The sequence below is a fragment of the Lachnellula hyalina genome, assembly GCF_007821495.1.
Source record: "Lachnellula hyalina strain CBS 185.66 chromosome Unknown contig00049, whole genome shotgun sequence".
Lineage (NCBI taxonomy): Eukaryota > Fungi > Ascomycota > Leotiomycetes > Helotiales > Lachnaceae > Lachnellula > Lachnellula hyalina.
The window spans coordinates 98,277-118,970 of NW_022157163.1; the positions used below are offsets into that span (position 1 = coordinate 98,277).

The 20,694-nt window shown below is 49.1% G+C and overlaps 6 protein-coding genes across 6 annotated transcripts; 2 read left to right on the forward strand and 4 right to left on the reverse strand.

Moving 5' to 3' along the window:
* Positions 1 to 1,109: 1,109 nt before the first annotated feature.
* Positions 1,110 to 2,867, forward strand: LHYA1_G004200 (putative amidase; the record flags this gene model as incomplete). The annotated part of the gene is made up of 4 exons (XM_031149162.1): positions 1,110 to 1,370; positions 1,433 to 1,813; positions 1,859 to 1,986; positions 2,033 to 2,867. The coding sequence occupies 4 exons, from the start codon at positions 1,110 to 1,112 to the stop codon at positions 2,865 to 2,867; spliced, it is 1,605 nt and encodes a 534-aa protein (XP_031006221.1).
* A 955-nt stretch (positions 2,868 to 3,822) lies between these two features.
* Positions 3,823 to 7,849, reverse strand: Mbd4 (Methyl-CpG-binding domain protein; the record flags this gene model as incomplete). Its single annotated transcript, XM_031149163.1, is given in 3 exon segments — positions 3,823 to 5,963; positions 5,978 to 7,526; positions 7,595 to 7,849. The coding sequence occupies 3 exon segments, from the start codon at positions 7,847 to 7,849 to the stop codon at positions 3,823 to 3,825; spliced, it is 3,945 nt and encodes a 1,314-aa protein (XP_031006212.1).
* A 573-nt stretch (positions 7,850 to 8,422) lies between these two features.
* Positions 8,423 to 9,677, reverse strand: cyt-1 (Cytochrome c1,heme protein, mitochondrial; the record flags this gene model as incomplete). Its single annotated transcript, XM_031149164.1, has 4 exons — positions 8,423 to 9,098; positions 9,150 to 9,212; positions 9,339 to 9,487; positions 9,615 to 9,677. The coding sequence occupies 4 exons, from the start codon at positions 9,675 to 9,677 to the stop codon at positions 8,423 to 8,425; spliced, it is 951 nt and encodes a 316-aa protein (XP_031006219.1).
* A 426-nt stretch (positions 9,678 to 10,103) lies between these two features.
* ARO3 (Phospho-2-dehydro-3-deoxyheptonate aldolase,phenylalanine-inhibited) lies at positions 10,104 to 11,406 on the reverse strand (the record flags this gene model as incomplete). The annotated part of the gene is made up of 4 exons (XM_031149165.1): positions 10,104 to 10,267; positions 10,318 to 11,220; positions 11,276 to 11,333; positions 11,398 to 11,406. The coding sequence occupies 4 exons, from the start codon at positions 11,404 to 11,406 to the stop codon at positions 10,104 to 10,106; spliced, it is 1,134 nt and encodes a 377-aa protein (XP_031006220.1).
* A 693-nt stretch (positions 11,407 to 12,099) lies between these two features.
* On the reverse strand, positions 12,100 to 13,449 carry GPD_0 (Glycerol-3-phosphate dehydrogenase [NAD(+)]; the record flags this gene model as incomplete). Its single annotated transcript, XM_031149166.1, has 3 exons — positions 12,100 to 12,164; positions 12,216 to 13,339; positions 13,388 to 13,449. The coding sequence occupies 3 exons, from the start codon at positions 13,447 to 13,449 to the stop codon at positions 12,100 to 12,102; spliced, it is 1,251 nt and encodes a 416-aa protein (XP_031006217.1).
* Positions 13,450 to 14,570: 1,121 nt separating this feature from the next.
* GDB1 (Glycogen debranching enzyme) lies at positions 14,571 to 19,336 on the forward strand (the record flags this gene model as incomplete). The annotated part of the gene is made up of 3 exons (XM_031149167.1): positions 14,571 to 14,800; positions 14,848 to 19,201; positions 19,250 to 19,336. 3 exons carry the CDS (start codon positions 14,571 to 14,573, stop codon positions 19,334 to 19,336), a joined length of 4,671 nt encoding a protein of 1,556 aa, XP_031006218.1.
* Positions 19,337 to 20,694: the final 1,358 nt, after the last annotated feature.

Consider the following 20,694-nt stretch of genomic DNA (forward strand, 5'->3'; position numbering starts at 1 on the left):
CTTTTCAGGAGAATACCAAATGGTATGTATGATATCTCATGACACGACAGAAGAATCAGGAGTTGTATCTAGAAGACGAAAGGGAGAATAAAGAAGAGGATTCTCGACATTGGGTTAAGGCTGGGCTGAAAGTGAGGCTGGGATTTTGGCGTTATCTAGACACTTCTAATAGCGGGGTGCAAGCCGTCCCGCGGAAGTTTGACCAAAATAGTAAAAAATCAATAAATGATCGTCTATTGAGCCATACAGAGTTACCATACGCAGAGTAACAGACGGGACATCTCCTGATTCTCGTGGTCATGCACCGCGAAAACGCTTGGGCTGGATTGACTCGACGCGACTCACTCAAGCCGCGATGCAAGTGGGAGAGAAGATTGATAGATGAGCCCAGGATCGCACGAAGCTTGATATGTAAGATACTTGAGTACTATTACCAGGCCCCTCCCATGTGAACCGCGTTCCTTGAACCAAAGCAGGTGCATTCTATCCGAGTCACCACAGAAAGATGCAGTGAAACCTCATGAAGCTTGACTGAGCTGAGAATAGCATCTCTTGCATCCCTTCGCCAAAGATAGCAGGACAAGGGGAATATTAATCTCCAGGTGCGAATAAGAAAAGAGAAGTTTAATAAAAGCGCAAATGTAAGATCTTATAAGTTTCGCGGGGTTTTACAACTACCCTCTCACTTCGTCCTCAGGAGATAAGCTACCCTTGGCATTCTTATATTTTCATGATGCTTTTATAAGATTTCTCAGATTGACGGTGCAAAGGTTTCTCTCGGGGTTGTTTATGTTATTGGTGTGCCGTTCTCAGCCCTCTTAAGCTGCAAAGATGGGGATGGGGATGGCGCCACAACGCGGAACCGAGGCGGCCCTTGCTGTACCGGAATAGATAACGGAAGCGGTTACAGTACTGTATCATATCAATGCCCACCTTTGGGCCTCATAGTATGGAATAGCATGAGCTACATACCCTACAATCAAGTAGATTACAAACAAGCGCCCTACTAAATTATTACTGAGCCTGCAACAACAATCTATGACCTTCTCAGCTCACCATTAGCATTCTCTAAGATACATCTCATCACTCTATAGCTCCGTGTAAACGAAATGGATCCTGCGAAACTGATCTCGAAAGCCCGGGAGACTCGAGACTCCTCTATTGCACGGGTCGAACCCCCTCTTGCACCACTTCCAGACCCTCTTCCCAAGAACGTCACGAAAATCCCCAGCCAGATTTTGACTGCCGGGGAGCTTGAGATAACCGCCCTTGATGCTCCCGAGTTACTAAAAGCCATTCGGGACAAAGTATACTCATCCGAGGACGTTACACGTGCCTTCCTAAGACGAGCAGCTCTTGCCCAGAAACTCGTAAGTAGTTACCAACCGGGGTGCTTCTTCTAAACCCCAGACCATTGATATTCATTATACAGACAAATTGCATCACTGAGCTCCTCCCCGAGCGAGCCATCGAGCGAGCAAAATACCTAGACTCGCTCCCTCACCCTATAGGCCCTTTCCACGGCTTACCCATCTCCATCAAAGAGCACCATGGAATGCGAGGCTGTTCCACTAACGGCGGCTACGCGGCCCTCGTTGAACGAGATCCCGATGGAGATCTGCCCCTGAACGACGTGCTCTGGGAAGCAGGCGCCGTGTTCTACGCAAGGACTACGCAGCCCCAAGCTGTCATGCACCTGGAAACGTCGACCGGTATCTACGGCATCACGGTCAATCCTTGGAATACCGATCTCACGGCTGGAGGCAGCTCTGGGGGTGAAAGTGCACTTGTTGCTATAAGGGGTAGTGTTTTGGTAGGTTCGGAAAGGGGGAGCTGAGGATATGACTAACGGTATCAGGGAATGGGTGGTGATATCGGAGGTTCTATCCGGTGTCCTGCAGCCAATACTGGGATCTATGGCTTTAAACCGACACCAGGACGAATTTGCAGCACGGGAACTGTAGTTGCGAGTTCAGGGCAGGAGGGGTAAGTTAATAGCCTTGGTTGAAGACTGTTACTAATAGTATGCTAGAGTCATGGCGACCAAAGGACCCATGTCAACCTCGCGTTCCGGACTAGATCTATTCATGGAAGCCTACCTAAGTTACGAACCATGGACCAAAGAAGACTCAATAGCCCCCATCCCCTGGCGGCCCATCACTCTCCCCCCAAAGCTAAAAATCGCCATCATGTGGTCCGACAACATCGTGACTCCCCACCCCCCCATAACCCGTGCTCTAAAAGAAGTCGCCCAGACCCTCCAAGCCGCAGGTCACGAAATCGTCGACTGGATCCCAGAAGCCCACGACGAATGCTGGGACATCACCCACTCCCTGTACTACGAAGACGGCGCCAAGTGCGTCGAAGCGCTCCTCGCCAAAGGCGGCGAGGAACTCCTCCCTCTGACCGAATGGCTCATCAAAGACAACGAGAACGTCAAATGGCGCACTGCAGAGGAAGTATGTGCCCTCAAAGTAAAACGCAACGCCTACCGACAGCGCTACAACAAACTCTGGCGTAGCACCGCCTCAGCAAACTCCCCCATGGTAGACGCGATTCTCTGTCCCACCGGCCCCGGCGCAGCCCCTCCCCACGGAAACGCCAAGTACTGGAGTTACACCAGCCAATGGAATCTCCTCGAATATCCTGGTGTCGTCTTCCCCGTCACGTCTGTGGACCAGAAGGTAGATGTCAAGGATGAGAAGTACGTGCCGATGAATGAGCAGGATAGGTTTAATTACGACTTGTATGAACCGGGACGATATGTGGATGCGCCGGTTGGCCTGCAGATTGTGACGAGGAAGTGGGAGGATGAGAAGTGTTTGAAGGTGCTGGAGGTTGTGGAGAAGGCTATGGGGAGGAAGTAGGAGGGCTGGGTATTGCAGTTTCTGGAGCTTCGAGGACCGTGAAGGATACTGTGTGTGAATGAAGCAATAGAAAAGATAAGATCATGCTATCTTTTAAAGTTGCCAATTTCAAATCACAGAACGTCCTCCACTTTCAATTCGGTCGCTGAATGTAATCCAAGCTCCACTACGCAGACGTAAAGATGTGCTACTTCCTCCTTCCTCCGTACCTGCCACCGCTCCTTTGCACTCCTCAACTCCACCCGCCCCCACCGCAGCACCTCTCATTCCTATCCCCATTCATATCCCCATTTCCATTTCCACGCCATCGCCTCTCCAGTCATCCAGTTGAAAAGCAAGAAACATGAAGTATCCTCACTCATGGCAGCAATAGCAATAACAACATCATAAGAATTTCAATGCACTCAAAGGACCTGGAAGAAAGAACAGGAATGAAGATGAGAGATGATTTAACGTGCAGATGGGAGTATTTGCGTGTAGAGTGGTATCTTGCGGAGAAAAGAGAAGATAATACACGAGTGAGTGTAAGGGAGAGAGGGAAACCTGGTTTGAGGAGTGAGAATACTGTTGCTGGATGGCGGTGGTATTTCTTGTGAACATGTTCAGGGGTATGGAGAGAAAAAGATGGAATAAACGATCGATTGAGTGAAGAAGTAGGGGGTGGGGAGGTTGATGCATTTATGATACTTGTGGAAATATTAGGCTGTGGTTGTTATTATCAGTCGTTCCTACGCGTCAGGTAGAACGGCTCCCAATTTGCTGGTTTAGTTGTGTGGGATATGTAGTACTGTAACGATGTCTGTATGAATTAACAAAAGGGGAGCGGAATAGTTTCAGTGGAGAGGCAAGAGGATTTGCATACGTATGACTAGAACTATCAAGTATTTATAACGAGAAATTCATTCATCGACTGTGGCATGTACCTAGCTAGCATGGGTATACAAACAGACAAAGATCACACACTCAACCCTTCACCATTCAAAAGTAAAACATCCACATCCACATCCTCCACCACCTCATCCAGAATCCTCATCCCTCCCTCATCATCCCACGCAATCCGTCCCTCAATAGCAGCCCTCATAAGCCCCTCCCCAGCAACCTCTTTCTCCCCCGTAAACGGATTCCACTCAAACCCCTCCTTTAACCACATCCACCTCAAATACGCCCGCAGCTCTTTATCCTCAGGAACAACTCTCATCCACTCCGGCTGGAACCCCTGCTGTGTACTGCCTTCGCCATTCCAACCTGTCGCTAATCCGCGCAGTACATCTCGGCAGAATATCCGCCACGAATCCAGAGCGTATGGTCCTTGTGTCATATGCCCGATTTCCCACGCTGAGCGGATATCATCGTCGGATAGGATTTCGCCTTTCTTGATATCGCGCCCGGCATCCTTGGTAGGGTAGCCGCGCACCGCATAGCGTTTTCCTTTCGTTGGAGGATCCTCAAGCCATATCTTGGCGTACGTTTGGTATGTCGCTGCGCGCTGATTCTGCAGTCCTAGATGGCGGATCATGGAAACGATGTCTTCTGTATCAGCATCCAGGAGGGATTCTGGCGTGGGGTATTGCGACATGAGAGAGTAGAAGACGGGGATGGCGTGTTTGCCGTGGGTGCGGATGAGGAATGTGACAGCGATGAGGAGGCGGAAGGGGTCGTTGGCTAGCTTTTCTTGGATGAGTCCAAAGGTTGGGAAGGCGAGAGGAGGGAAGGGAATGCAGGATACGAGACTACTTGGAGAGCGTTTCTTAGGGCTGTCTCGGGGGGATGAGATGTCATCGTCTTCTTCTTTCTTTGGCGTTGTAGGAAGAGCAGACTTTGAGCTTTTGCCTTTTGAGAGGTTGGGAACTCTGGTCTTGCTGGAGTTGGGTGTAATGGGTGGTGTCATGAAGTAAGGTGATTTGGCAGGAGGGCGCTTTGATTTTGCTTTGATCTTGATACCGGATGCGATAGATGTACCTTCATCTTTCCCTGTTAGTCGATGTGTATCTGGCTCTTCGACAAGAGAATTGTGTTCATGTGGAATAGAAGATTCAGAGGCATCGATTGGTTCCTGCTTCGTGCTGCGAGGTGTAGCTGTTTTGGAGAAGCGTCCATTCTGGTCTCTTGAATAGCTCCGAGATCTTCCTTCAGATGTAGCAGTAGAAGCCCTCCTCTTCGTCGTTGTAGCACTACGGGATTCAGATCTACCTCGCGACGCAAACATTCCCTTGGAATCCCGTACGATATCCGAGGATTTAGCAGAAGACATTGAATAAGCGCGCCGTCTTGCTCTTCCAACCTCCAATTCTGCGCCATCAACTGATATCGAGTTGCTTCTAGATGCGAATCTCCCTCTCGAATCTCGCATAACAATAGACTTCGCGGAAGATACAGAATATGCTCGTCGTCTTGTGATCATAGGTTCATAATCGGCGTCTTTGACTGGCTCAGACTTGCCTCTCTTTGTAAATCGCCCCTCTGAATCTCGTACATTATAGGACTTTGCAGAAGATATGGAACCAGTACGTTGTTTTTTGAAGCTAGGAGCATACTCAACGTCGGATTCATATTCTGGTTCTATTTTGACTGCCGAAGAGAAACTCCCCTTGTTATCGCGTACAGGTGTGAAAGAAGTTGTGGAAGTCGTTTTGGAAGCCCTTCGTTTTCGTGCTCTGAACTGCGGACTGCCGACCTCAATGGAGGAATGAACATTCTCAAATGGTGGTGTAGATGGTGCCCTTGCATGTTCTCTTGGCGATTGTATATTGTTAAAGTTATCATGGCGGTGATCTAAATTCACAGGGCCTGGTTGAGCCGGACTTGCAATCGAGCTGTTGTCATATCCTTGAGTTTGGAAAGCTGCTCCATTCTTATATGTGCGATTGGATGGTGTAACATAATCGCTATCCACAGGAATCCAAGTCTTGGAAGGCGTGTAGACAACAACCTTTATCGAGCAAGTGGGTGTGCTAGGCGGCTCAAGTTGCGGAATATCAGTCTCCTGTATTTTCGAAGTATCCGTCTGTTGTTCCAAGCTTCCTTCAATATCAATATCGTGTTCTCCGGTACTATTCATATCCAGGAATTGATTACCACTCGCAGAGCCCTGGTCTCCTACGAGTGGTAACCTTTTGAGTTTCCATTCGCAATTTCGGTATCAACCTCCATGGTATCCGTGCTGGACTTTTCATTCTTTACTCGATCCCGTCTGCCGGCTTTGACCTTTTTGGTGTTAGTGTTGGGGAGCTCGGTCAGAGGCTCGTCGATGACTGCTTCGGTGGGTTCTGGCTTGGCTTCGGTCTCCTTCTTTGCCTTCTTTCCTCGGCTGCGGCGCTTCTTGTCGGATGGAGCTTCGGTGTTAACTTGATCGGAAGTGCTAGTCTGTTCAACGCCATTCATGACCTCAGATTCTGGGACAACCTCACTGCGGCTCTTATTCCCAGATGGAGCTTCGTTTTTGACTTGATTAGAAGCGGTAGTCTGTTCAACACCGTCCATGACCTTAGCTTGCGGTACAACCTCGTCAGCAGGCGTCTTCGTCTTTGGCTTTCGAGATTTCCTAGCTTTCTTCTTTGGTTTCTCGCCATCCTCAAGACCTGGAACAGCAATAACGTCCTTCGCCTTGTTCGTTTTAATAACGCCCTCAGCGCCGTCATTTACAGCTGACTCCTCACCTTCTTGACCAGTTTCACTTTCCGGAAGAGCATTCTGATTCCTCTTGCGCTTCCTCCTTCCACTCTTCTCCTTTTTCAGCTCCTCCGTTTCCTCAGCCGTGACTGCCTTCTTGGCATTCTTCTCTTTCTGCTGGTTCGCAATTCTCTTCTTCTCTTTCACCCACCCCTTTTCTTCAACAACAATCCCAGTCCTCACAGGAACATTGGCCTTTGCTGCCTCAACGGCTGCTCTACTCTTGGCAATCGAATCTTGTAGCTCCTTAGGTAGGGAAGAGTTTTTGGTAAATCGCTGAGATGTTGCTTCCTTGGAGGGCTTTTCGGCTACAGGGACTTCTTCTGCGGCAGCAGCAACGGTAGTAGTCGCAGGAACGATAGTAGTCGCAGGAACGGTTTTATTCTTTCTCGCCGCCCTTTTTGCCTCATCGGATGCCATTTTCTGTTCGTGCGTTCTCACGACGGTAACAGACAGTGCTGACGTAGTCTCGCCTTGCTTGGTCGCCTTTACTCTGACCCTCTTGTCTCTTCTCCTTTGTGACTTCGTCTTCCCACCAGACCCGATCACCGATACTTCGTCGTGATCCTTGTTGGTTGCTGCTGCCTCATCTGTGGGATTCTGAGGTGTAGTGTCTTCAGATTTCTCCTTCCTGGCCCTCTTAGAAGCTTTCTGTCCTGCATATTCCTCCTTCTTCTTCAACTCCTCCACGCCCAGTTCTTTCTTCACCTTTTTTGCTTTCGGCTCTGAAACCGCAACCTCCAGCACAGTCTTCCCAGCATCATCACCCTCATACCACGTCTGTGAGCCTTGAAGCTGTGGCTGTGGCGCCACACCATCCTCAACAAGGCGCTTTTCTTCTTTCTTCAAATCTCGTTTCCTCTTCCGTCGTGTTGTCTTGCCTTCTGGCTGCACATCTGCCACTGCACCGTCCTTGTCTTGTTCATCGTCTGAAACTGGTCGTGGCTGGCTACTCGGCGGCGCATAGTCCTGGGCTTCATCTTCAGATTCCTGCCACACAAACAATCAGCATAGATCGATCATCCAATCGCAACTTTACGCAAGAAAACATAACATACCTCAACCCTCTCCAACTCCCCAATCTTCTTCACCTGGCTCTGACTACTCTCATCCGCAGTCGAGCTCGGTATCTCCGTCCTTCCCATCTTCCCCTTCCCCTTCCCCAACACCCCACCCACTGAACTCAAACTCTTCGCCTTCGAATTTGACGTCGGTGGTAGATCGAGATTATCATCCTCAGACCCAGACCCAGACCCCCCTCGTGCATCATTACTACTATCCTCGCCCCTCCAAACGCGCGACGGAGAAGCCATGTCGCGTAGATCGGGCGTGAGCGAATCGGGGTGTAGGAGCTCCCACGCTGCAAAGGATGATATGTCGGATGCTGATGCTGTAGGTGAGGGAGTGCACATCAATTGGATAGTTCAAGACAGAGTGGCTTTGGAAATCAATTGATCAGTTCAGTCCTTTTCAGATCTCGTGCCCGTTTCCCGTTTGTGTTTGTTCGTGGAAGAAGGAAGTGTCTGGTGGGGAGGGGGAGCTTGAGATCGGGTTTTTTATTTTTTTTTAACGAGGTCATTTTCTGCGATAAAGAATGGTCGGGTTCTTATCTGCTACTGTATTGCAAGTGAATTGTAGGGGATTGAGGAATTGAATTTACGAAAAAAAGAGCAATGGGATACGATTCTAGTTAGAACATGATCACTGAGGGCAAAGAAAGGATGATTTAAAAGTATTTGCAGTTGAAAACTCTTCTCCCCATTTATACACACACATCTACACCCTTCGTTTTCTGTCTGCATAATAAACTAATAGCACAAGCACAATCCCTCATTTGCTCCCTCCCCTCCCCGTCTTAACAAAAGAAAGGCGTCTATGAGTAATATCTAGTGGCCTCTACGCCCCCCCATTTTCGGTGCCGCATAAGCAACCTTCCTCGTCTTTATAGGAGACCATTTATATCTCTTGACCCAGACACTCAGCGCAAACAAGGTTGATGTAAGAACCAGCACCTTCATGCCCATCTTCTTGCGCTGATCCATCTCGGGCTCCGCAGACCAGTTCAGGAACTCCACAACATCCTTTGCCATTTGTGAAGTCGTAGCCGGTGTCTCGTCCTCGTATTCCACAAGTTCGTTGTACAGCACGCGGGCCATGGCAATACCGGTACCGGGGAAGTAAGGGTTGAAGTTCAGACCTTCTGGCACAACGGCACCAGCGGGCGTTTCTTCGGGGTACCCGGTGAGCAACGAGAAGATGTAATCACAGCCTCCGTGGCGGGCCTTGACCATGAGGGACAAGTCGGGAGGGAGAGCACCATTGTTGGCAGCGCGAGCAGCCTCGTCATTCTTGTACGGCGAGGGAAGGTAGTCGGATAGCTTTCCGGGTCGCTTCTCGATCTCGCCTTCGTCATTGGGCTCGCTGTCGTACTCGTTTTCTTCCGCCATTGCTTTGGCTTCGTCAACGGTGAGGACGGTACCAACGAGGGATCTGTATGGGATTCTCGAGAGGGAGTGGCAGGAAGAGCAGACTTCGCGGTAGACTTGGAAACCTCGGCGGAGACTGTAAAATGTTAATTGAAGGCTTCTCTCTTGGTGGCGGAATCGTTCTTACGCTTGGTGGTCGAAAGTCTTGTTGTATTGTGCGTGTACCCATGGGTATTTGGTAGGGTGCAGACTATTTAGAATCAGCTACCATTCTCACACGATCAATGAAAGCTTCAATTTGCCATCGTTGATGCCCCGAGTATCCGAACCATCAGTCAAGCGCAATTGAAGCTCCCCCATAGATTTCCGAACTCACCCTTCTTCAACAGGTGTCATGGCATGTAGCTCGGGACCGTATAGATGGTAGTACCATGCCATTGAACCAATGGCCACAGCAGTCGCAGCAGTTCCGGCAGCGTTCAGCTTGAACGGAGACGCAGCTTCGGCGGAAGTGCTCGCAGCACGCTATTCACACATTGTCAGCTTGCTCAACTTGCCTTGCGATTCCTCCCAGGCCTCCATATATCGCCCTCTAAGCTCGCAGGAGCTCATTGATTTCGTACCCGGGATAGGGCGAGGTGTTGCATCGTACCTTGGTAGTGTTAACAGCTGCATTCCGGACGGCGCCGACAACTAGTCGTGATCTGGCCAACATGGTGATCGAGCAGCGCGGGTAGCTGGGGATCACTTCGCAGGGGAGACGGCGGCTCAATTGGGTGGTGGGGAGGTGTTGATTGATGATGTTGTCGCAGTTGGATGGAGAGAATCGTAAAATTAGCGTCGACTATTAGAACGCAACGCATCTTATTGGCTGCAGAGGGATCGGCCATTCACGTGACTATAAGCTTGTTTTTGACATAATATCTTGTGACGAAGAGTTCCCGGGATTGTATTTATCTTTTTCTATGCCAATTGTTTCCACGATAGGTGCATTTCAAAAGTGACAATGTGAAGGCAGACAAGTTGTTCCATTTTATTTTCCTAGAATTGTATGTATAAAGACAATTTTGCTCACTTGTAACAAACTTTTAATGTATTCACCCCATATTATCCCCATAACTCCCAGCAACATGCTTCATATTCAAGAATGTCCGTTTGGGCCTTTAACCAATTCTCTCCGCTGCTGGACAGCCTTTGCTAGTGCCTCGAGAACTGACTCTGTGTCTTCCCATCCAATACATGCATCTGTGATACTGACACCATACTTTAGACCTGCCTTACCTTCCTTGGGAACTTTCTGAGCGCCTACAGACTTCAGTTAGCATAGTCTCAAAACCCAGGATGAAGAAACTCACCCTCATTGATATTACTCTCAATCATAACTCCCATGATCGCCTGCTCACCCTTGGTGATCTGCTCCGCAAGCACCGCCGCAACCTTTGGCTGATTCTTATGATTCTTCAGCGAATTCCCATGACTGCAATCGACCATCAGCCGTCCATTAACGCCACTCTTCGCTAGCTGAGCCTTTGCTTCCGCAATACTCGCAGCATCGTAATTCGTGCCCTTCGTCCCACCCCGTAGAATAACAAAGCAATCCTCATTTCCCACCGTGCCCACAATAGCCACCACACCCGGCTTCGTCACAGACAAGAAGTGATGCGGGTGTCTGACTGCTCCAATGGCATCAATCGCCACTCCCAGTGTCCCATCTGTGCCATTCTTGAACCCAACCGGGAAAGACAATCCGCTCGCCAGTTCCCGGTGCAATTGTGATTCCGTCGTCCTCGCGCCCACCGCACCAAGAGACAGCAAATCAGCAGTGAACTGCGGCGATATCGTATCTAACATTTCACTCGCAAGCGGCATGCCCTTCTCCGTCAAATCCACAAACAACTGCCTCGCAGTCCTCAACCCCTTGTTAATCTTGAAACTATTGTCGATGTCCGGATCATTAATCAACCCCTTCCATCCCACCGTCGTCCTAGGCTTCTCTAGATAACTCCGCATGACGATCAGTAAATCATCTGCGTATTTCTCCTTCAAAACGACGAGCTTGGACGCGTATTCGAGAGCAGCGGCTGGGTCGTGGATTGAACAGGGTCCAATGACGACAAGGAGGCGATTTTGCGCATCGGTACCGTTCACCACGGCGACGGCTTCGTTGCGTCCAGCGAGGACGGTTTCTTTGGATTTGGGCGTTTGCGAGATTTCGTGCTGCAGGAGATCGGGGGGCGTGAGGGGGTTGTAGCCTCGGACTGACGAGTAATTAGTCTTTGGCTGAATACTGGAGGGTAGAATTCGCATTCTTACTGCGCCAATCCTCAGAGCTTCCTGTATTGCCCACATGGGGGTTCTCGATATGGTACTTCTATTGTTGGAAGTGGCGTTAGAACCCGCAGACATCTTTGCAATTGCATTGGCATTGGACTTACTTGAGCCATGATGGTAGAATAGCAATTGTACGGGGTAATTGACCAACCGAGTAGATTGTCAAGGGTTGAGATGGAAGAAGGGAGGAAAGAAGTAGATATTGTGGTGTGAGTCAACCCTCGTCCTACCGTGTGCAAAGAATCATGGCGGGGAAGAATGAAATTTTAGTGGATCCCGCCCGCCCACTATCATCCCGATAGAAGCCTGTCAATGTCGCCGAACGAGTTCTGCAAGCAGCTGCAGGATCAAGAAGTCTTCTATTATTATGGCCCATCATTATCTTTAAATAGTCACCAATAGGAGATTCCGGACCCGGAAGTATTATTTCCTCAGTCCTATCCTTTCATAGCACCTTCAGAAATACCTACTATTCAGCATTGAAGTTACATGTCTATAATGGTATTAATGATCAAGTAAAGCGATAACCCTGGTCGGGCTCCGGACTTTTTATTTTGCAGACGGAGACTTGTTCCAACGAATTGGTAATTTGTACCTATGTACTATTACTCTTCTTGAATTGGGAAATACTACGCATACGCATGGCTTATGGAAATGAAGATTGGAAGTCTTTAAATGTAGTAATCGTTGCGAAATGCAGGCACCCGTTTCTACAGACCCCCTGCAGATTGCCTAACACCTATCTAGCCATCCTCTATAACACGCCACTACGAATCATTTCACCAGCAAGCTTTAACATAATACATCTAAGCGTCGGCGCGTGCAACTAGATCTGGGATATCATCTACCGTGTTCCGTCCTTCTAGGATATCTGCTTAGATTAGTATCTGTTTCGGTTTCCACGGGATTGGATGAATCTTACCAATAACTGCTTTGAAAAGTGGGTATTCGTCAACAACTCCCCGAGTTTGCAAGAAGCTGTTCACCTCTTTTGCGGTACTCGTTCCCTGCAACTTTTGCCCGTTCAACTCTGTCTTTTCAACTTCATCTACACTGACCCCTCTTTCAACAGCCAACTTGGCACATTTGAAATTCCTGCCTCCACTGCAACTGGTAATCAAGTCTGCAACACCGCAACTCTCCTCGGTGAACGTCCCTGCATGGACAGAATGCCCAAAGAACTCCTTGCCGAACTTCACCATCTCTAATAAACCTACTCGCATGATAGCTGCCTTGGCATTGTCACCCCATCCTCTCCCATCTACGAATCCTGCTGCAAGGGCGACAATGTTCTTCAGCGCTCCTCCGAGCGAAACACCAGCAACATCGTCCACCATGCGGACATGGAAATATGGTCTGTGGAATAGTGTTTTGAAAAGCGCGTGGTCGAGAGGGGGATAGTCGGTTGGCAAGGCCTTCAACTTTGTCTTGCTGACTCTGCCTCTTACATCCTTGTGTTCCCCGTCTGCTGGTGTAATAACAAGATTTATTTGCGAGCTCGATGGACTTGGGGCTCGAGAATCGATAGCCGGGGGATCGTATGCGATGGTTGTTTCTGACCATTTCTCCTGGGCGATTTCGTTGGCAATGTTTGCTCCCGAGAGAGCCCCGCAGTAAATTCCTAGCCCTTCACCAATCCATTCGCTGAAGAGACTAATCTCAGAGGATGTGACGTTCACTCCCTTTATGCAGGATATGCCTCGGGCGAAGGGAAGAATGTGTCCTTCTAATTGTTTCGATATGCGGCCGATGAACTGGTGGGGTAGATTGAAGACGAGGATTGTGGAGCCCTTTACTGCATCCACGACGGAGGGGTTTGCGACAATGTTCGCGGGGAGGGCAATGTTGGGCAGGTATTTGACGTTCTCGTGGTATTTGTTGATTACTGCCGTGAGCTTCTGAGGGCCATCTGCGGCGGCGTCGAAGTGCTTAGAGTCTTTGGGTAGAGTGACCTCCTCTTCGTAGACCCACATCTGTACATCTTCCTCGAAGATGTCCGGGTTGGCTTTGGTGTTTTCGGCGACGATTTTAGCAATTGTAGATCCCCTGGCAGGTTAGCGGTTTATAGCAGCTGGTGTCAAAGCTTAGACATACCAATTTCCTGATCCCACTACCGTCACTTTGTGCTTCTTGGTGGGAGCGCCGAGAGTTGCCATAGTGTGCGATTGAGGTAGAGTGAGATGGCGGGATGTCTGTGCAATTCTAACGGCAGCTTGAGAGGAAGTTCTTGCAGTGAGTCGCATGAGCATGAGCATGTGGAGGGGAAAGGAAGGGAAGGGAAGTATAGAGTCAAAGGCGGGGTATCAAAATTGTTGAGACTGAGACATGAAGCTTCTTGGTCTTGTGCCAAAAGTTCTTAAGCTTGTGCTTGGATGCTACCCAGACGCTGATGCAGGGATGTTGACCGCTCTCGGGAAGAAAAAGATGGAGGGGAGACCGTTGGCGCGGGACAAGAGAAGAAAAGGCAGATGCATGTGAAATTGAGTGAAATCGACATGCACATCTGCATCTGCATCCACCTTGTGTTGGATGATGACACTCGTCAATTGCCAGCAAAGATCTTCATGTTGCACGAACCATTTGGTGCAGCTATACCCACGTGAGTACTCGAGTACTGGGACGAGAGTTGTTGATCATGGGGAAAGCGTGCGGGGAGTGGAGGAGGGGATGCATCATGTTGATGTTCCTGCCCTCTATACCGTATAACTTCCTACAACAAAGAAACCTCGTAAAATGGTAAAATCAATAAATGTTTCTCTAATTATCTACTTGAGATCTATAAAACATCTGCAATTCCTCAATCCCTCAATCCCTCAACACCAAGAATACCAGAAGCCAAGTACTGTTCTATACCCACCTAGGAAGTAACGACCAGGGGCATCCACCCATGTTCCCCACTTCCCACTCACTGTCAGTCAGTCCCTGGGTGTGTGACGTACCAATCCATCACCGGTCTTTCCACTGTTGACATCCTAGTCCATCTACCCTTTTTCATCTTCATCTTCACCTTCATCCTCACCGTCGTTTTACATTGTTATATCTGCACACTCGCATTGCTGCTCTTCTCTTCCCTTTTCCACATTTTCTCTCCTCTGGGCCTCTCCTTTTTGCCTACACAGTACATCATCTCGTCCCCCCCCCCCCCCTCCTTTCAAGCTCTGGGAGAGCTCCTACCCGACAATCAATTTGGTCCAACAGCTACTACAACAGCTACTACAAGATCAACATCATCGACAACTACAATACAACACAACACAACACAACCCACCACAACACAATGGCCCCGAAGACAGTAGTCTCCAAAGATGTTTATTTACTTCCTCTCAATGACGATGGGAGCCCCGATGTTGCCGGAGGTTACATCTACCTTACCCCCAAGAGTGCTGCTCCCATAATCGTACGCTTTGCTATTGAGGGGACATCCTCCATTTGTCGCCATGGAAGCCTGTGGGTGAATATCCCAGAGGAAGGTGCCGATTTCCACAGAGAGAAGTTTCGAGAGTTCAAGTAAGAAGACATGTGTTGGTGGAAGTTTTAATCTAATGTAATCACAGACTCGAGCCAGACTTCAATCGCACCATTGAAATCTCCCTGCCCATCCACGGTGCTGGCGCATTTGCCTTCTATACCACCTACGCCCCTCTTCCCGACCTCTCCGAGACCCACGTCAAGCCAACTACTCCTACGCAGACTCCTACATATTATATCGATGTTGCCCCGCGCTTGTCATTGGAAGGCAAGCAGATGCCAATGGAAGCCCTGTCAATCTTCTCACTGATCTCTAAATTCATGGGCAAGTACCCCACTGACTGGGAGAAACACCTACGGGGCATCAGTGAGAGGGGTTACAACATGGTCCATTTCACACCATTGCAGCACCGAGGCCAATCCAATTCCCCATACAGTATATATGATCAGCTTGGCTGGGATCCAAAGTCCTTTCCCAATGGGGAGGCCGATGTCAAGAAATTGATTACTAGCATGGAAAAGACGCACGGCCTACTCGGCCTCACAGATGTTGTATGGAACCACACGGCCGACAATAGCAAATGGCTTCAAGAACACCCCGAGGTCGGTTACAATGTTTCGACCGCACCTTGGCTCCGGTCAGCCCTTGAGTTGGATACCGCCCTTCTTGAGTTCGGCCGTGACATGGAAAAGTACGAGCTTCCTACGACCCTAAAGACCGTAGACGATCTCATCAAAGTCATGGATGGGATCAAAGAGCGAGTCATTGCAAAACTAAAGCTTTGGGAATACTACGTTATTCAAGTGGAGCGCAATGCTGACGCAGCTGTGGAAGCATGGGCTACAGGCAACATCACCTTTCCCGAAGGCGGATTCGGTGGCTCTGATTTTGGTGGCCTGGAGACCATTAAGAATGCAACTCCGACCCTGCAGGCTGAATTCTTAAATAAGAGCGCATTGTTGAGTAAAGACATCCTCGGTAAACGATTCCAACGTTCTGTCAATCCATCTATCGCGGCGGCGTTGCTCACGGCCATCTACGGTCGCTTCAAGGGGGATGATTCGAATAGTGCGGATCGAGGGGTCGCACGAAGCCGGATTGTGCATATTCTGGACGAGCTGAACCTTCCTCTCTACAAAGAGTACGACGTGGATGTCGCGGAAATTCTCGAGCAGATCTTCAACAGAGTCAAATATGTCAGACTCGATGACCATGGACCAAAATTGGGTCTGATTGATGCCAAGAACCCTCTCATCGAGTCTTATTTCACGAGACTTCCCAAGAACTCAATTACCGAGAAGCATAACCAAGAAGATCTTGCACTGGTAAACAATGGCTGGATTTGGGCAGCGAATGCTCTGATTGATAATGCTGGTCCAAAGTCCCGTGCTTACCTCCGAAGAGAGGTCATTGTTTGGGGTGACTGTGTCAAACTTCGTTATGGAGAAAAGCGCCAGGATAGTCCTTTCTTGTGGGATTTCATGGCCCAGTACACTCGGTTGATGGCAAAGTACTTTACTGGCTTCCGCATTGACAACTGTCATTCGACTCCTATCCATGTTGCCGAATTCCTGCTTGATGAGGCCAGAAGAGTTCGCCCAAATCTGTTCGTCGTTGCTGAGCTGTTTACCGGATCTGAAGAGATGGACTATGTATTTGTCAAACGCTTGGGGATAAGCTCGCTGATTCGAGAAGCAATGCAAGCTTGGGGAACTGGGGAGCTTAGCCGACTGGTGCATCGCCATGGTGGGCGACCCATTGGTAGTTTTGAGATTGACGAAGTCTCGGGAGCAGACTCAGAAAAAGACGCCAACGGCCATATCAATCGTAACTCCAGCAGGGATATTGTTCGTCGGATCAAACAGACGCCTGTTCATGCCCTCTTCATGGATTGCACCCATGACAATGAGGTGCCTGCTCAAAAGCGCGATGCCCGAGATACCCTGCCGAATGCAGCTCTTGTCAACATGTGCGCCAGTGCAACTGGCAGCGTCATGGGCTACGACGAGGTCTATCCAAAGCTTGTGGATCTTGTTCATGAGACCAGATTGTATTCATCACCCTCATCTACAGGGCCTGTTGAAGTTGGTGATGGTGAAGGCGGCATAGGAGGCATTAAAAAGCTTTTGAACCAAATCCATACACTGATGGGCAAGGATGGGTATGATGAGACTCACATCCACCACGAGGACCAATATATCACTGTTCATCGTGTTCACCCCGAATCGCGGAAAGGATATTTCCTCATTGCGCACACGGCATTCCCTGGCTATGGTAACGGAAACGGTGGCCTCAGCCCAGTTCATCTTGGAGGCACGAAAGCACGACATTTGGGAAGCTGGATGCTTGAAGTCGACGTCAGTGAAGAAGCAAAGAAAGAGGTCTCAGAAGACAAGACGACTTTGAGGGGCTTACCAAGCAAAGTCATTAGTCTTCCCGGCGTACGGATGGAAACGAAAGACGATGAGACTATAATCTCTGTTCGTGAGAAGTTTCCTCCTGGCAGCATAGCACTCTTTGAGACTTGGATTCCTTCGGCTGAACATGCATCGGGACTTGATACCTTTGTTACCTCGGGAGCAAAGGTAGCCTTTGCAAACTTGGATCTGATTGATCTCAATTTCGTGCTGTACCGATGTGAGGCAGAGGAGCTAGATTCAAGTGACGGCAAGGATGGCGTCTACGACATTCCAGGACACGGTAAACTTGTGTATGCCGGTCTGCAAGGCTGGTGGAGTGTTTTGAAGAAGATTATCGCAACCAATGATCTGGCACATCCCCTTTGCCAACATCTTCGGGATGGACAATGGGCGCTGGATTATATTATTGGACGTCTCGAACGGATCTCGCAAAAGGCAGGCTATGAGCGATTACTGACGCTAGCCATCTGGCTTAAGGAGCGATTTGATGCGATTCGGAAAATTCCAAGCTTTTTACTGCCGCGGTACTTTGGTCTTGTGCTTCGAACCGCCTACATGGGGGCATGGGAGCGTGGCCTGGAGCTCATGAATGAAAATGTCCAGAAAGGACAGTGGTTCTTGAAGGATCTTGCTATGGTCAGTGTACAGCAAACAGGCTTTGTCAAATCAGCCTCTCTGTATCCAGTGAAAGAAGTACCATCGTTGGCAGCTGGTCTTCCCCATTTCGCGGTTTCGTGGGCAAGGTGCTGGGGCAGAGACGTCTTTATATCTGCAACTGGTCTGTTCCTTGGTACAGGCCGATATGCTGAGTGCAAAGAACACATCATCGCATTTGCAAGCGTCATGAAGCATGGAATGGTTCCCAACCTTCTGAGTAGTGGCAATAATCCCCGATACAATGCTCGAGACGCCATTTGGTTCCTTTTGCAATGCATTCAAGATTATACGAAGATTGTTCCCAATGGAATCGAGCTACTGAAAGAAAATGTTCCCCGCCGGTTTCTTCCTTACGATGACACTTTCTTCGACGTCGACGATCCGCGAGCTTACTCCAAAACCTCAACACTCGAGGATATCATTCAAGAAGCACTCCAGCGTCATGCCTCGGGCATGTCATTTCGGGAGGCCAATGCAGGCCCAAACCTGGACATGCAAATGAAGTCGGAAGGATTCGACCAGAAGATATTTGTAGACTGGAGCAATGGTATCATATTCGGTGGCAATCAAAACAACTGTGGGACATGGATGGACAAGATGGGCGAAAGCGAGCGAGCGCATAGCAAAGGCGTGCCTGGAACCCCTCGCGATGGCGCTGCAGTTGAAATTACCGGTCTTCTCTACAGTGCTTTGATCTGGTTGGCGAAGCTTCACAAAGAGGGCAAGTACAAGTATGCCGGCGTTAGTACCTCTGATGAAAAGCTTAAAGTCATCACTTTGGGCGATTGGTCTCTCCTGATCAAGAACAACTTCGAACGATGCTATTACGTTCCCACCGAGCAGAAGGACGATAAGAGCTACGACATCAATTCCAAAATTATCAACCGTCGCGGAATCTACAAAGATATTTACAGATCAGGCAAAGAATACGAAGACTACCAACTCCGTGCCAACTTTCCCATCGCCATGACTGTTGCACCAGACCTTTTCGACGACTCTCACGCCCTACACGCTCTCATCCTCGCAGATAAACACCTGCGTGGACCTACTGGAATGGCTACACTTGACCCCGCCGACCTCAATTACCGCCCTTATTACATCAACTCCGAAGACAGCGATGATTTTGCGACCAGCAAAGGCCGCAATTACCATCAAGGTCCAGAATGGCTTTGGCCTACTGGTTTCTTCCTTCGCGCTCTCCTGAAATTTGATTTGAAGAGGAGAAAGGGACCGGAGGAGAAAACAGAAGCGTTCCAGCAGATTACCCAACGTCTAGTAGGTTGTAAAGAGTCGATCAACAGTAGTGATTGGGCGGGTCTTCCGGAGTTGACGAACAAGAACGGGGAACTTTGTCATGATTCGGTAAGTGGACTTTGATTTTGAGAAGAGGAGTGCTAACTGGAATCATAGTCACCGACGCAGGCTTGGAGTGCGGGATGCTTGATTGATTTGTATCGTGATGCGGCGCTGTATGGTGCGAAACAGCTTTCGGAATGATATTGCTGTAGCTGATTGCTTGAGCGAGGCGTTGAAGAATGAATGGATGCACAAGGGATCAATGGAAAATAAATTGCATGAGGTACGAATTCATGATAGCATTATTTAGATAGGTTTGCAGTCCTCTAGATTATAAGAGGCCTTCTACTAAGCCTTAGAAGGTCTCGCGTCCTGACACTAGTTAGTTGCGTCGCTGTACATAGAAAAAAAACCGATTAATCTGCGTCCTTTTTTAATTTGTTATTTTCTCTTTCGCTCTTTAATTTGTTATTCTCGACACATTACATTGACTTTGCCCCGCATGTTGTGATATTTGCCTTCCCCGACACTACGGTCTACTTCCATTTTATAATCAGGAGGAGAAAGTCGTCGCGGTTGTAAGTCGCGGCGGGATATATATCTGCAAGATCTTAAGGAATTGCTGAAATAGGCCTTGGCATATCAGGGAATGGGGGTATCTTCAATTCACATATTCATTGTCTACTAATGCTATAAAAGAAAAACTCTTCAAATTCCGAGAGTCACAACTTTATATCCCACCAACACTTCCAGCTTGTAACCTCTTTCCTTAGGCCGGCGAACTTCGGCACACCCATTCCTCTCATACCATATTGCACAAAAGAGAAAAAGAGAATGCGTCAAATCTTCAACGCCCTTCGGAAACGGGCATCCCAAGGCCTTCGTATTCGTGACACTCTCTGAGACGATGGCACGGCATGCTCAATCTCCGCCGCCACTCCCCACCATCCTGGTATTAAGACCGCCTCGACGAAGAAATCCGCGAAGTCACAGCCGCAACCTCTAGAATTGCTAAGCTCAGCGAGACATCCGACGTCCTGTTCTCGATCATCCGAGCTCGCTACGACGGCTTCCCGGTCCAAGAACCGCCTCCGCCCCTCTGCGTCAACTATCGCCATATCTTCGTATTCCTCTACATGCTAGGGAAATTCACCCTCCGTTGGCAGTTCTACCGCACCGCTGCGTATCTGTGCTACACGACACACTGTGATGAGGTACGGGAAGTAGTTAATCCGGGAAAGGAACGTAAGCGTAGGGAGGTTGCTAGGAGGCATCACATTGATCCGGAGAGGTTCGAGAGGGTTTGCTGGTGGCTGCGTTGGGTATTCCCACTTCTGCCTTGAGTGGTGGCCCGAGGACGGGGGTTGGTTTGTAGATCGTTGGTTGGGGTGAGTAAGAAGCTGGTATGTTGACTTTTGGATAGATGGATTGCTAACGATCGTTATTTAGTCGGTGATATCAATACTTTGTCTTGAATCCCTGCTTGAGAAGTTGAGATATTTAGCTTAGGCTGTTGGGTGATGGTCTGAAAATTATGAGGGGAAATCCCTGAAAAGGTG